Genomic DNA, 16,525 nt, shown 5'->3' on the forward strand with positions numbered 1-16,525 from the left:
CTTTCCGGGCACACATTGACCAGTAGGACAAGGAAAGCCGGAATCAATGTCTAAACACTGCAGGAGAATGGGGGGGGACTCCCAGGAGACCGTCTGACCCCTATGGCCAGCCTGATGGCCCCAGCCCCTTTTCCTAGCGTTAGGGCCCAACAGCGCTCCCACTCTACCCACCTACAGGACTTGTTTGCTAAGTTTTTCCCGCCTCGTTTTCCCGCCTTCTCCGGGCTGTCCAGGCGGGCAAGGCTGCCCTGCCCCCTCTGTCTGCTTTGGCCAGTCTTGGCGGGCACACAGTGACCCATGCTGGACACCTACAAAGTGCTTGAATAGGGCGCTCAGAGTTGGGGGGCCAGCAATGGGCAAGGCTGACCCTGTGGGTGGTCTCCAGGAGGATAAATTCTTATCTGGGGACAGGCCAGAAATGAATAAATGAAGCAAATAATTTCAGACACTACAAGCAATGAAGACTGGACAATAGCTGGAGAGTGACCAGCGACCATATGGGGCTGGAGAGAGGATATTCTGGTAGAGGTGGAGAGGTGGGCCTCTCTGGGGAGATGACATTTGAGCTGAGATCTGAGAAGAGAAACCAAGGACAGATGGGTCCAGGAAGGGAGGGCAAGCTCAGAGGGCTGAAAAAGCTCAGAGGTGTAAGGGAGCAGCAAGGAAGCCAGTGGAGCTGGGCAGACACTGAGAAAGGAAAGTTCGGGAGGGGATGAGATCAGAGGGATGTCAGATAAGACCTCACAGGCCACCAGGAGGACTTTAGACTTTCTCTTAGAAGCAGCAAGTAACATAGGGCTTTGAGCAGAAAAGTAATGAGTTCCCATTTATGTTTTCTCTAGGTTTCGCTGGCACCGTGTAGTCCCTTCCATCTTGGCTGATACTTCTGCTTTGATTTCCCCAGGTGTAGACAGAATCATGCCCCCATTTCCCACCCCCCATGTCCACATCCTAATCCCTAGAGCCTACGAACAAGGTACATTCAAAGGAACTTTGCAGATGGGATTATGTGAAAGATCTTGAGACCTAGATTATTTGGGCTGGCCCGATGTCATCACAAGGGTCCTAATAAGTGACAGGAGGGAGGGTCTGAGTCAGAGATGTGACAACGGAAGCAGGGGTCAGAATGATGAGACCAAGAGGCAAGGAATGTGGAAGGCCTCTGCAGCTAGAAAAGGCAAGGGACAGATTCTTTCCTAAACCCCTAAATGCAGTCCTACCAACACCTTGATTTTAGCTCCTTAACAACCTGTTTCAGATTTCTGACTTCCAGAAGTGTGAAAGAATTAAGTTGTGTTGTTTTAAGCCACTAAATTTGTGGTCAGCCATAGGAAACTAATACGCTCCCACACAAAGTCCAGACGTTGCTGCTGACTTTCTTCAATTTCAGGACTCCATCTGTGCCACCAAATGCACTTCTGAGTGCTCAGCCATCAGCCACGTACAGACCACAGGTGTGAACAGGGCTCAAGCGGGCCTCCTGGAACTTGTGAAGCAAATGAGATCTTCCAAATTGAGAACACCTGCAGCAGCAACCTAGCCTAGTCCTGGTGAGAGCATACCATGGCTTGTTCCTGCTGTTGCAAAAACTCAACAGGCCCAAAGAGGCAGTCATTCTTTGTGTATATTTGGTGCAGGGCACAGCCCAGGGTTGGATATGAGAAGTTAAGTAACACAGAAAGAGGTGTCTGGCTTTCCCGACCGAAAAGCCCACGAAGGGTGGTGACACAGGGCCCCATTTCTCTAGTCATTTCGAGACAGAGGGGTTGTTTGGGTTAATTAACACACATGAATAAGAGACCATGCCAAGCATCTCCAAAAGGCACTTACCAGCCAGTTAGGAAAACAAGATGTTGATGTCCACAAAGACGTCACTTAAAATAAGACATGCAAAGACAATGATTGAGGCCGGCCAGAGTCTGGACACTGGACACTCCCAGTGCTCTTCTGCTTCAGTATCCCTCCCACTCAGGCACCCACCGAAGTGCAAATCAGGCACCAGGACTAACTGCGAGGGTACAAAGGGCCTCATTTTCCTTTTGCAAAATGAGATGCTCTCAAAGGTCAGTAAGTCATTCAACAAACTTGTATTGACCTCCCTTGTCTGAACCAGGTTCTGGCACCAGCAGACATCGATAGACACGCTTACTGAGACAAAGCTTCTCCCTAGGGGGACATCCCATCCAATGGGGGAGATGCAGGCGTAAAGAGAAATGTCAGCTGTGCCGGGAGATGGTTTGGCACGACGGTGTCCATGTACAGGTGGACCACACAATGCTCTGAGCAGCTTCCATATTTCTGAGCTACCATATTTCATGTCCCAGCCATATCTGTAATTATTTTTTCAAAACAGATTGGTATAAATATAGAAGAATTAAAATGAAAATGATTGTGTATGACCCCCCAAAAATGTGTGAACCCTGAGAGGTGCACAGACCATGTTGTAATCTGATGGAGCAGAAAATACCTCTGGGCCCACTCGTCGTCCCTTTCCATCTGGACGCGGAGCTCGTAACACCTACTTCAGCAAAGTGGTTGGAACAATTCTTCCCACCCAGGCCCCTAAAACATTGGCACAATGGCATGTGTCCCCTGTGTGGCAGGAACGTTGGCAGCTTACAGTTGTTTTTGTTTGTTTGTTATTTTCTAGGAAAAAAGTGGTCAGGCTGCCATTTCACAAACCAGTAAGAACTCGGATTGCCAAGCTGCTGCTCACTCCCAAGCAACAACCTTGCCTCTCGTCCCCTTCATCAGGAACCCCTTCCCAGAACCCTGGCTGGATGATGTCACAGACGGGTGACCTCACTGCGGCCAAGGAACCGGGCATCTCAGTGGCATGGAAGAGGAGGGAGGATGTTTCTCTGGCTGCCCATCCCTCCATGTCTGTGGTGAAATCGATCGAATTAGTGCTGCCCAAGGATGCGGTCTATCTGGCCGGGTCCTGCATTAAAGGGCAGGTACTTCTAACGCTGAACAGCACGCTGGTGGACCCCATCGTGAAGGTGGAGCTCATGGGCAGGGGTTATGTGGAGTGGAGTGAAGAAAGCGGGGCATCCCGCGATTACAGCCGAGATGTTATTTGCAACAACAAGGCCGACTACGTGCACAAGACAAAGACATTCCCAGTGGAGGGTAAGGACAAGGCCGGCAGCCCACCCGAAACATAATAGGGACTTGGGTCTGGAAGTTAAACACATCTATCCGCCGATCAAACAAACCCCAGGGATATCAGAAATGGCAGAGACAGGGTTCCTTCCTAGGAGGGAAACCATGACCATCAGCTACACGTAACACGGAAATAACAAGACATATGGAGCTGGTCGTGGAGGTCTCTCCAAAGAGGTGACTACAGAGCTCAGCTCTGAGTGATGGGAGGGACATCAGCCATGCAGCTATGTGGGAAAGGAACAGCAATATGCCAGGTCTTAATACTCAGCAATTACATGGTCTCTCTATATCCCAGTTAAGCCATCTGGAAAATGGGAATAGGAAGTCCTGCCTCACAAGATTGCTTTGAGAACCTAATGATTTCATGGCATGTAAAGGGCTTAGATAGTACAGAACATCCAGTAAGTGCTTGAGAAGTGTTAGTTCTTTCAACCAAAACACTCCCCTGCCCAGTGGGCAACACCCAGCATTAGGCACCACCCTTCCTCCCCCAGTTCCAAGAGACTGCATTTCCCTGCAGAAGCACCAGCCTCAAGCCTGTAATGGGTCCATTCATTTATTTCACAAACATGTATTGGGCACCTACTGTGTACAACACTGTGCCAGGTGCTAAGGATACAGCAGTGAATAAAACAGACATCGTCCCTGGAGTCATTGGGTTTCCATCAGGCAGGGAAAACACGATCATAAGAGAGTTTGGGAGAAATGCAAGAAAAAATAAATTGAAAGGAGGAGGTCACAGAAATGGGGGTGGTGTGAGATGCTCCCTGGTCTTCAGTCACTACTCAATCAACAAATATTAAGCACCTACTGTGTGCCATGCACTGAAGGCTAAGCTCTGTAAGGGCAGGAAGATTTGGCTGCCTTGCTCACTGCTGCAAACACTGCCTAAAACAGGCTCTGGCGCACAGTAGGGGCTCAAAATGTGTCTTGCAGAACGAATGTGCGACTGAATCCTGAGGGCCAGTTTCTCAGGCCCAAGACAGAACTGAGCAGGTCCCTTTCGGTGTTTTGGGGTGACTACACCAGCCACATGACCCACGCTCCTTATGGGCCCTGCAGGTCCCTAAAAGCATATAACTCAGTCTAGCTTGGGGACAGACAGGCCAGGTCCAGAACAACCTCCCCGCCAGAACAATAAAGGGGGGGAAAGAAAAACTTCTAGAACCTTCTGATGGCATTGGTGTGTTTTGCTTTCAGATAATTGGTTAAGTGCAGGCAGCCACACCTTTGATTTCCATTTCAACTTACCTCCCAGGCTTCCTTCTACCTTCACCAGCAAAATTGGCCACGTCTTCTACTTCGTGCAAGCCTCCTGCATGGGCCGGGAGCACATTCTAGCGAAGAAGAGAATGTATTTGTTGGTTCAAGGGACTTCGGACTTCCACAGAGAAAACCCACTGCAGGTAGTGATGGGGGAGGAGCAGTGGTGGGGCTTGTCCTCAAAGCTACGGAATGGCGGGGGAGGTGGTTGGGTAGGGGGCAGAGAAGGCCCCAGCCAAGAAGGGAAAGGTGTTGATGGCTCCCCAGGCCCAGTGAGTTCACAAGTGGGAATCAGAAACCAGGGTAGGAACTAGGCCAGTGGACTCTAGGGTGATTCTGCCCCTCAGGGGACACTGGGCAACCTCTGTGGTTTTCACCACTCGGGGTGCTCCTGGCATTGATGGGTGGAGGCCAGGCATGCTGCTCATGACCCTATGTGCCCAGGACGGCCCCCCACAGAGAATGATCAGGTCCCAATGTTTTGACCCTTTAGTAAGTCAAGACTGAGCCGAGGCCTCCCTGTTACCCCCTGGGTGAGAGAGCGGCCTGGACACGCAGTAATTCTCCAGGGGCTTTGAGCCCTCAGACAGTGCAGGTGGTGCCCGCACCAAGAAGCAAGGGAAGGGGGTGGCCTCCGTCCCAGGAAGGAAGGACCTGTGGTATGTCTGCCTGAGTGGAGGACGTTTTCTGGATGGCTTCTGGGGGCCCAGGTGCAGAGGTGGAAGTTGGGCGGGTGGAGGAACGTTGGCCAAAGTAATTTCACCTTCCTGAGGACTCATTTGCTACCAGTGTGATGGCTGAGAGGGATGGCGTTTTCATTTTTGAGGTCCAGATTAAAATTCCCAGATCCCCCACCTACCTGCTGTGTGACTTTCTGGAAGTGACCTTGCCTCTCTGTGCTTCCATGTCCTCATCTGTAAAATGGGCAGAGAGACAATGCCTGCCTCCTAGGTCATGGAGGGAGCAATGAGTGGACTTAATGCAAGCCCAGGGCTTTGCACAGTGCCTGGCATGAGGCGGGGGGCATGGCCAGTAAATCTTGTCACTGCTGTGATCACCGGTATTGTTACCTGTGTAACAGGGATCATCTCTAGCCCAGCTAACCTCAGGGAATGGTCTGGGAGGGTGCCAGGAGGGGTAGGTGCTTGGAGTGGTGGATCAGTCCTGAGATGAGCAGACCTGAACTCAAGGATGGCTTGGCTACCTGTTCCCTGTGTGACCTTAAGCAGGTTCTGTCCCTTCTCCAGGCCTCCCTTCAGAGCTAGTCTGGAGTGCAGGGGCACAAGGCAGGAGCTGGGGCAAAATGGGTCAGGGTCAAAATTGGCCTAGGGTCATACCCTGCTTTATATCTCCGCTCCCACACTTCATTTGCCAGGTGGCCTTGGACAGTTAACCGCACCTTGCGGAGCCTCAACTGTCCCAATCTGTACAGTGGGAATAATAATAACAACAACACTCCCCTCAATGGGTTCCTGTGAGGATTGCAAAACATGCAGCTCAGTGTGTAAACATAGGAGCTGCCCAGAAGTAGAAAGCTAAAATCGCTACAGCAGCACCTTTGCTGAGTTCTCACAGGTAAGTTTTGATAAGAGTATGAAAAGACAGTATTTTTTCCAACTATTCAGTACTGTTTTAACCAGACTGGTCAAGGGAGGCCTCTTGGAAGAGGTGATGCTTTAGTAGAGTTGAAAGAGGAGAGGGGGAAAGCCATAGTGTTTCAAGCAGCAGACACAACACGTGCAAAAGTCCTGAGGCAGGACAATGGAGAGCGGAGGGTGAGGGCAGGAGCTGGGGGACCAGGGCAGACTGCTGCTCTGGCCCAAGTAGAGATAGAGTCTTGCCGCTCAATAGTCTGTCCCTCTCCGAGCAGACAGGAAATCAAGTGATGACCATCCTCTGCCCACAGCCCTCCAGGGCTTCCACCTCCCTCGGGGTAAAAGTCCGAGTCCACCTCATCCCACTCGCTCACTCTGCTCCAGCCCCATGAGCCTCCTCACTGTTCCTCCAACACACCAGGCATGGTCTGGCCTCAGGGCCTTTGAACGAGCTGTTCCCTCTGCTTGGAACACTATGATATATGACCTTCCTATCCTTCAGATCTTTGCTCAGAAGCCACGTCTTCACCCACCTGCATTGCCGATGGCCAAATAAACTGCCACAGCCCCATGGAGGGCAATTTAGCCATATCTATCCAAATTAAAACGAACGTGTACTTTGCCCCAGCCATTTCCCTTCTAGAAATTCCTCCTACTGATATTCTTTTCATGTGTGTGATATGACTTCCTGCAGCACTATATATCACAGCAAAAAATTGGAAACAGGCTAAATGTTTCTTGCTAAGGGAATTGTTTTAGTACAAATGCACAGTCCAAAGACTACTCTATAGATACAGTAAGACAGAAACAGAACAAGACAGCATCCCTGTCAGGATCTCCAAGTTACTGGGTTGATTGAATAAAAAGCAAAGTTCAGCACAGCATGTCTAGCCTGGCACCGTTGGTGGTGAAAACAAATTACTTCCTTGCAGGTGTAACACACATCTCTGGAAGGAGAGCAGAGAAACTGGCAACGGAAGGCTGGAGGGGGGGGAGTGAGGAGGAAAAGAACTCCCCTTTCACTTTTTGTTTTTAATAGCTTTATTGAGATACAATTTATATACTTTATAATTCAATGGCTTTTAGTGTGTTCAGAGTTATGCAACCATCACCACAGTTAATTTCGGAACTATTATTCATCAGCCCCCAAAATAAATCTTGCATTCCTTAGCTGTCACCCCCCAACCTGCTCACCCCCTCCCCAGCCCCTGGCAACCACGAGTCCAATTTCTGTCCATGTGGATGTGCCTGTTCTGGACATTTCACCTAAATGGAATCCCACACTGTGAGGCCTTGTGTGTCTGGCTTCTCTCACTGAGCACCGTGTGTTCAATGTCTGGCCACATTGTGGCGAGTGTCAGCGCATCCTAATTTTTAAGGCTGAATCATTTTCCAGTGCAGGGATGGACCACATTGTGTGTATCCATCTCTTCACCCACTGATGGACACTTGAGCTGCTTCCACTCCTTGGCTACAATGAATCAAGCTTTTGTGTAGATGCACTTCTTCCTTTCCCCGGGGTGGAATCGCTAGGTCACATGGTAACTCTGTTTCACCTTTTGACAGAACTTCCTGTTTTCCACAGCTGCTGCCCGAGTTTACATTTGCACCAGCAATTTCTCCACATCCCTGAACTTCACTCTTTGTACCTTTAGAATTTTAAAAGACGTGACCCATCTTCTCTTCCAACAGTCAGGACAGTGTGGGAGAGGAGCTTGTTCCAAAGTCCCTTCCTAACCATCAACTCTAAGGGATGCCCCTTCCCAACTCCCCTTACCTCACTGCTGTCCCAACCAGAAATGACCTGGTTCATTTTCATATGTACCATGCCTGTCCCTCTTCCTGACCAGAACAGGTAGGTCTTCACTGCTATGGGTTTTCCCTGGACTTGGCATCAAGTAGATACAAATAAAAACCAGTTGAATTAATGAATGCCCGCCCCCCACCAAAAACAGTTTCATATATACGGAAGGAACACAGGGTTCCAGAAAAACTCGCAGGGCCAGGAAATCCAATGTTGGCTGCATTGGGAATATTACTGGGAATCAGGGTCCTCTCCCCAGCCCTACCTGGTCAGGCGTGGGGGTCTCCACTGGGCCACGGCCAGGAGCTCCTGCTACCACTTTCAGAACCAGGACAGAACTATCAACTTGGACCGGAGTTACAGCACCAGGCTCCTTAATGTCTGCGGGGCTCTAAGGTATGCCATGGACAGATTTTCAGATTTTCGAACTAAGACTAGAGGGATATAAAACCAACACTGCCCACAAGGAGCCTTCCTAGAGGAGAGGAAGTGTGGGAAGGTGCAAGAGAGGCAGGGGCCACAGGCAGACAGCAAGAGCTGAGATAGGAAGGGGTCAGGGGTCACCCAAGGTGTCCAGGAGGAAAGACAGCTGACCTGGAACAATGTTTTTCAAACTTCAGATCATGACCCGTTAGTGGGTTGCAAAATCGATTTAGCCGGTTGCAATCATATTTCTATAAAATGAAAGACTAGGCAAGACCAACATAGAAAATATCAGAAAATAGCAATTTTATAGGTTGCCAATATTTATATGCATAAATGTATAAAATTCATTTATATATGTATATGTACCAAAAAACATAGAATAAAATAAATAGAATAGAAAATTTCAGAAAAAATCACTTTGGTGGATTGTAGTCAACTTTAAATGAAAGAATAGTTTTCCAGAAAAAAATTAATTTGGTGGGTTACAACCAGCTAATTTTCATAAAAGTTTTATTTCATATAAAACAAAATAATAGACTAGAGTATGTAGACTAGAAATAACAAAAATAAATTCAGAGGTTCGTAACCAACATTTTTATATGATTAGAATAAACAGAGAACAGGAAATGTAGTGAAGATAAATATAATTTCATAAAACTTACTTTTCTTACATCTACATGTATGTATAGATTTGTATTCTTTGCCACAATGTTACAATCTATGTTTTAACTGTGAGTTGTTTTTTAAAGGAAAAATATGACAAATACTGTATGTGGCCTGTAAAGCCTAAAATATTTATTATCAGTTCCTTTCTAGAAAAGTTCACCAACTCATATCCAAGAGAAACACCAGGTATAAGCCCAAGAAAATTGTTTTCAGGCTGCTCCTTCTAGCACTTTTATGGTAGCGAGCACATGGAAACAATATAAATATCCATCCTGGACAGGAGATGGATAAATAAATTGTTTTGCAACACACTCAATGGCATCCTGAAAATGAATGAACCAGAATGACAGGCACCAACATAAATACATTTCAAACACAGAATACTGAGCAATTAGGTTGGTGCAAAAGTAATATCAGTTTAAAAGGTTAAAAATAATTGCAAAAACCGCCATTACTTTTGCCCCAATCTAATAGAAGAACAAGTGGCTGGAAGACATATGTAGCTTGACTTATTTCAAATTTTAAAATATGTGAAACACTGCTGTATACTTCTAGCGCAAATAGATGTATTCCTAAATAATATAAAAATCCACAAACAAATGAGAAACAAAAACTCATAGACACAGACAATAATTTAGTGGTTACCAGAGGGTAAGGGGGTGGGGGGTGGGTGATGAGGGTAAAGGGGATCAAATATATGGTGATGGAAGGAGAACTGACTCTGGGTGGTGAACACACAATGGGATTTATAGACGATGTAATACAGAATTATACACCTGAAATCTATGTAAATTTACTAACAATTGTCACCCCAATAAAATTAAAAATAATAATAATAATAATATAAAAATCCCATGAGGATGGCAAGTACACCAAATTCATCATGCAGAGGAGAGGGTGCAATGAGGCAAACAAAGCCCACAAAACCCTCGAGATTTCAGTCGAATTGGTAATGTTGTATTTCTCAAACTGGTTGCAAAATACATTTTAACTTGGCTTATTATTCTTTACACACATTTTTCTAAAGCAACATATCTTGTTTAGATCCCTACACATAAACAGGTGCAGGTCAAGGAAAGTGATTACTAAGAAATTCAGTACAGTTGCATTTGGGGGTTGAGTGGGGGGCTGGGACATGAGAGGGACTTTGGGGGGAAACTGGCAAATTTCTACGTTTTGACTTGGGAGGAAGTTACGAGGAGGTTGGTCTGATAATAATTCACAGCTATACATTTGCTTTGCGGGGTTTTCTGTGTCTGAGTTATATTTTTTAATAATGTTTTAAGAGTTTTTTAAAAATGCATAGATATGATAAACTCCAAATTCAAGAGAATGGTTATGTCCAGGGAGGGAAACGAGGGAATGGCATTGGGGAAGAGTCCACAGGGACTTCAACTAGATCTCTGATGTTTTATGTACTTTTACTTCAAATTGTGGTAAAACGATATAACATAAAATTTGCCATCTTAACCATTTTTAAGTGTACAGTTCAGTAGCGTTAAGTACATTCACTCAGTTATACAATACTGATGTTTTATTTCTTAAGTGAACAGAGTTCTGAAGCTAATTGGGAGAAGTCCTACCTGCTAATGGAGCAGGAACATGGCAGTGGTGTGCTAGTAAATGGTTAACAACCGGCTCTGGCAGCCGGGATGTATAGTTTGCCAATTTCCATGGTGTAAATACTCCCACCATAGTCAATTTCAAGTTACCAACTTGATGTTACTAAGGGCAACTTGGGAGTTTGCAAGCATTTGATACACTATTCTCTCTCTCTCTCTCTCTCATTCTTTCTTCTTCCCATATGCTTAAAGGGAACAAGCATACATGCATAAAAGTATCAAGTTCCTCTGTAAGAAGATACCAGAAGGCAGCAAAAGTAGAGAGCGAATCATTCTAAGACCACCCCACATTACATCCAATCTTTAAAAATATCCATGAACAAAAAGTAAAATGCTACCCAAGCTACACATTAAATATAATGGATATGTGACACTATTTGCAATCCAGCAACTAACTACTTGATGTAAGGGCTGCATTTTGAGACATTGCGTATTTGAACACATTACATAATTTCAACTTTACAGTTTTCTTGTCACGATTCAGAGTCCATCATCGTTCCTCCTTGAGTCTGAGTGACTTGGGTAAGGCCTAGTCTTGGGCTTAGACTGTAAGATAGTCCATGTCTTCCAGAAAACCAAAGCTCAGAGAGGTCAAGCCACTTGTTGACGGCTACACAGCAAATGCGTTTAACAGCTGAGGATGAATTTAGGGTCTCATGGATTTCTTGGCCCTATTTTACAGATAAGGAAATTGATACTCAGAATGGCAAAGGGCTTTGGTTAAAGGAAGCTGGGAGATGACACCAGGCTTTTGGCTGCAAAATCCCCAAGATTCCAGGTCTCATCTCGGTGCCTCTTACTAGGCGAGTCCCAAGAGGCTCAAGGCTTGGAGGAGTAATGATGGTGGCATGTTAGGCAGGCAAATGGCTCTTGTGGTCATGAGCCCTCACAGGTGTCCATCACCCCCCACCCCCACCTCTTCTAGAATCCCCTGTCCGTGGAGGCTGAGAAGGAGGTCTCCTACAACTGCTGCAGCCATGGTGCCGTCTGCCTACAGATCCAGATGGAAAAGAACACTTTCACGCCTGGGGAGAGGGTCATTTTCACCACGGAGATCAAGAACCAGACCAGCAAATGCATCAAGACGGTCATCTTCGCCCTGTACGCCCACGTGCAGTACAAGGGCTTCACGCCCAAGGCGGAGCAGCGGTTTCGGGTGGACAGCAGCGAGCTGCTCCGGCAGGAGGCCAACACCCAAATCACACCCTTCAACACCACCAAGATCGTCAGTACCTTCGGCCTTCCGCAGGTGTTGTCTGTGAGCAGTGACATGCGAGACAGCGCGATCATGAGCACCCAGTATGAGCTGGTCGGCACCGTCCACCTACCCTGGTCCCTGGCCAGCATCAAGGTCAAAGTTCCCATCATCATCACCAGCACCCCCCCAGACTCAGACAGCTGCCAGCTGCAGGTGGGGGGAGTGTTACCTGCGAGCGAGGATTGCCAGAATTAACTGCCCAAACTTCTAAATAGTAAAAGGTTTATCACTCTCCCAGCAGCTCTTTCTTTGTCTTGCACAGATGACCTTCGGAAGAGTCTGGGTGTGGGGAGCACCTTACCTAAACCTCCCCAAGCTCTAGTTGGGTCGGCATCCATTGCTCCCGTCCCCAAAACGTTCACTGCCAGGAGAGGACAAAGGGGAATGACAAGCCTTCCAGGACCTCACCCCACTTAGCATCGCCTGGGTGGGTCTTAGGGTGCTCGAACAAGGTGTCTGCAGCCAGGGGTGGTTCTGTCTTCCAGGTGATACTGGGCGATGCCTGGGGACATCTATGATTTCATGACTTGGCGGGATGCTCTTGGCACCAAGTGGGTGGGGCCACGGATGTTGTTCAACCCCCCAGTGTCCAGGACGGCCCCCACCCAGAGAATGACCTGGCCCCAAATGTCAGCAGTGCCAAGGAAGAGAGGCCCTGGGCTGGGGCAACTCACGGGGAGCAGGTGATTGCTGGGTCCCAGGCCTGGGTCTGTGAGCCTGTTACCCACATCAACTCCTGCCCCTCCTCCACTCACAGCCCTCCCGGGGCACCGCCCCTCCCCCCACTCAGGGTAAAAGCCAAAGTGCTCCTGGCAAAGGGCATGCACATCTGCCACGTCCAATCCATCGGCAAGCCATCGGGGCTCTTTCTCCTAAATCTACCCAGAATTCTCCCATCCGTCCCCTCCTCTGCCTCCACCCTGCTTCTATCTATCCATCATCATCGCTCCTCTGGAACAGTGCAGTCTCTTGCACCTGGGTCTCCAGGCCCCAGCTCCCCCTCCCTGCAAATCAAGATCCAGGAAGCCCACTTTAATTTGAATTTCATAGGAACAATACATTTTTTTTAGCATAAGTACGTCCCACACCATCCTTGGTATATATTATGCTGAAAAAAAAACCTCACTCCTTTATCTGATATTCCAATTAAACTGGGCATCCGGGCTTTTACCTGGCAATCCGATTCCCCAAGCAACTAAAAGACGCCACACAAATCAGGTCACCTCACCCTTTGACTTAAAAATCTGTCAGCTCCCCACAGCATTGTCCTTGGCTCACAAGGTCCTGCACTGTCAGGAATGGAAGAAGGAATGGACGAGAGTGTTTTCTGGGGCTAATGACTCTGAAACGTCTCTCCAGGCATCCCCAGGCAGCACCCGCCTTACACAGGCCGCAGACAGGAGGCATATACACTTGAATGGCAGCCCCACCCCACCTCGGCATCCCGGATTCCAGACCAGGAGGCAGGTAGCTCCAACTGAGCCGCTGTTTTAGATCAAACATGTTTTAGGGGGAGGCGAGGCCAATAGGATGCCTAGGTTTATTTATCTTCTAATTTTTTGGGGGTGGGGGAGAGATCCCTCACTTTTAATCACGTTTTCAGGGCATCTCCAAAAGAGCTAGTCGGAGTGGGGGTCCTGGCTCCCTGGAGGGGATTGTGACTGGGCCAGGGTTTTGCACCCATGGATGCCCCTTGACTTGAACTAGTTACTTTACTGGTGGTTGCAAAACAATGATTTTTTCCAACCCTCTAGATTCCTTCTATAATTAATCCTATAGAATCCTGAAATCTGTCCTCATTAAACACTCCCCTCCCCCTTCCCCAGCCCCTGCTACCTACTATCTACTCTCTGTCTCTATGAATCTGAATCCTCTGGGGACCTCACATAAGAGGAATCACACCGTATTGGTCCTTCTGTGTCTGGTTTATGTCACTGAGGACCGTGTCCTCATGGCAGGTGTCAGAGTGTCCTTCCTTTTTAAGGCTGAATAATATTTCATTGTATAGACACCATATTGTGTTTATCCATTCCTGCGCTTACTCCCTTTCCTTGGGTCTGTCCTCCCTTTGCAGAGGACAAAAGGACCACCCCTGAGGTAGTACCATCTACTGCGGTACTGGGGGAAGGACAGTGAGTTGGCTCAACCCAGGATGAATCTGAGACCCCCTGGTTCAAAGGTGTCCCCTCCAGCCTGACAACACCTGGCCTGTGTCCTATCCCCACTTCCTTCTGGTTTGGAACAAGTGATTTCGCCTCTCTGGGCCTCAGTTTCCCCATCTGTAAAATGGAGAGAACAATAGTATTAACCCGTAGGGTTTGGAAGTCCGTGTCACCTCACTGTCCTCGCCTTTCTCTTATTATCTTAGAAATTTTTTCTTGGAAAAATTCCAATCTTACAGAAAAGAGGTGAAAGATACAACAGACATGTGGTCTTCCCCCTTGATTTTCCAACTGTTGATAGTGACCGTTTTTGCTCTCTTCCTCTTTCTCTCTCCCAGTTGAAGCATCATAGCATTTCATTGCTACGCTTTGTGATTCACCCCCTACGCTAAGAATCAGAAGCTTCTAGAAAACCACTGTACCATTATCACTCTCAGAGGGTTGACACACAGCCACCGCTACCACCTCATATATGCTCCGTATTCCAACTTCCCACTGTGCCACGTATCTTTATTGCGGTAAAACATACATAACATGAAATGTACCACCTTAACCATTTTTAAGTGCCGTACAGTGGCATTAAGTACATTCACACTGTTGTGCAGCCGTCCCCACCATCCATTTCCAGAGCTTTCTCATCTTCCCAAACTGACACTCTGTCCCCATTAAACACTCCCTCCTCTCCCCGCTCCCCTGGCCCCCACCATCTACTTCCTGTCTCTATGAATCTGACGCCTCTGAGGACCTCATATAAGGGAAATCACAGAATATTTGTCTTTCTGTGTCTGAGCTTAATGTCCTCATGGCAGGTGTCAGTGTCCTTCCTTTCTAAGGCTGAATGATATTTCATTGTATAGACACCATATTGTGTTTATCCATTCATCTCTTGATAGGCATTTGTTTCCATCTTTCGGCCACTGTGAATAATACTGTTGTGAACGTGGGTGTACAAATATTTTGAGGCCCTGCTTTCAATTCTTTAGTGTACATGCTCAAAAGTGGAATGCTGGATCATATGGTAATTCTGTGTTTAATTATCTGAGCAACTGCAATATCATTTTCTACAGCAGCTGCGTCATTTTACATTTTCACCAAATATCTTTTTTAGTGGGGATAAATATCTTTTACAGTGGAGATTTTTTTGGAGGGTGGGGTAGAGGCAAGGAGGTGGAGACAAATTCAGGCTCCAATGGGGGTTACAGGTTGTGTTTTCCTGACACGTTTCTTTCATCTCCTTTTTCTTCTAGAACATTCTGCTACCTTTTTTATGTGTTTCACGACTCATTTTTTTAGGTGTCTGGGCCAGGTATCTTGTAGAATCTCCCACAATCTGATGTTTCCTCATGATTAGATTTAGGCTATGCGTTTTTGACCCTGAACAATTTCAAAAGTGGCATTAATGTCCTCCTCAGTGCATGGTACTAGGAGGCACAGGATACTACTTTGTCACCTGACTTGTGATGTGAACCTTGATGACTTGGTTCCAGTGGTGTCTCCCCATTACAGGTGTCACTTAGCCTCGGTAATCGATAAACAATCTGTGACAAGGCTATCCCAGGACTCTGTGACCATTTTCTCTCTTACAACCTTTCACCCAGTGGGGTTTTACACCCATGGATGCCCCTTGGCTTGAACTATTTACTTCACTAGTGGTTGCAAAACAATGATTTTTCTGATCCTATAGACTCCTTCTATACCTGCTACCTGAATTGGAGCAGGAGCTTTTCCTACTCCACCTACCTCCACACCTGCTATCTTCCGAATCTCTCTCCAGCATGCCTTATAGCTGACCATTTCCTCTTTCTTCAAACGTACTCTTCCTTTGACTTCCCTGATGCTACACCCTCTTCTCTTCCTTCTCCCACTTCTCAGATTTTGGGCTTCTGCTTTCTTCAAAACTACAGCATCAATGCCTCCTCTTCCAGGAAGCCAGGCAGAGCCATCCCCCTTCCACTTCCAGGTCCTGAAATACAGATGCTCTTCAAGGTTCATTTTTGCAGACACCTGTATTCCACTGTTTGCTCAACATTTGCAGTTCTGGAAGTACTAGGTTGAGGGCACTGGACTTGGTCCTATGGCTTATGGGGAAATCCTTGGAGTGTTTTTCTCTGTTGATGGGATAGAGAGCGCGGATTTGAGAAAATAGGTTTGAAAATCACTCCAGTGACCCTGTGGGTAGAATAGAGTTGAAACAGAATACGAGAATATGTTCGGGAAACTACTAGGTCTGAATAATAACAGAAATAATTAGGACAATAATAATACCGTGGCGCAGACCGGCTCAATGTCAATCAAACAGTTTCCTCCTGGGCACAAGGCTGGACTATATTTCCCAGCATCCCTTGTACTTAGGTAAGGCCGTATGATTGATTTGGCCAATGGAATGTGAAAGGAAATGATATGTCACTACCAGCCAGCTTCATTAAAAACTTCCCACAGGTGTCTTCTCTCTCTCCCCTTTTGCCAGCTGCTTGGAGAGGACTGGAGGAGAGCTGCCCAGGAAACTCAATCTGCACTTGATTGTCACATACACAAGAAATAAAATTTTACTGAGTATACAA

At 47.1% G+C, this 16,525-nt stretch overlaps 2 protein-coding genes across 3 annotated transcripts in view; one reads left to right on the top strand and one right to left on the bottom strand.

Moving 5' to 3' along the window:
• The window catches only part of UHRF1 (ubiquitin like with PHD and ring finger domains 1), a 58,445-nt gene that overhangs the window by 33,436 nt on the left and 8,484 nt on the right, over positions 1 to 16,525 (bottom strand). For both annotated transcript variants that reach the window (XM_081076058.1, XM_081076059.1), the window contains one exon: positions 4,420 to 4,505. The gene's annotated coding sequence lies outside the window, so the exon portion shown is untranslated. The remainder of the gene's footprint in view (positions 1 to 4,419; positions 4,506 to 16,525) is intronic.
• On the top strand, positions 2,880 to 11,997 carry ARRDC5 (arrestin domain containing 5; the record flags this gene model as incomplete). The annotated part of the gene is made up of 3 exons (XM_081077405.1): positions 2,880 to 3,132; positions 4,369 to 4,574; positions 11,470 to 11,997. 3 exons carry the CDS (start codon positions 2,880 to 2,882, stop codon positions 11,995 to 11,997), a joined length of 987 nt encoding a protein of 328 aa, XP_080933531.1.

The sequence above is a fragment of the Rhinolophus hipposideros genome (genome assembly GCF_964194185.1).
Source record: "Rhinolophus hipposideros genome assembly, chromosome: 16".
Taxonomy (NCBI): Eukaryota; Metazoa; Chordata; class Mammalia; order Chiroptera; family Rhinolophidae; genus Rhinolophus; species Rhinolophus hipposideros.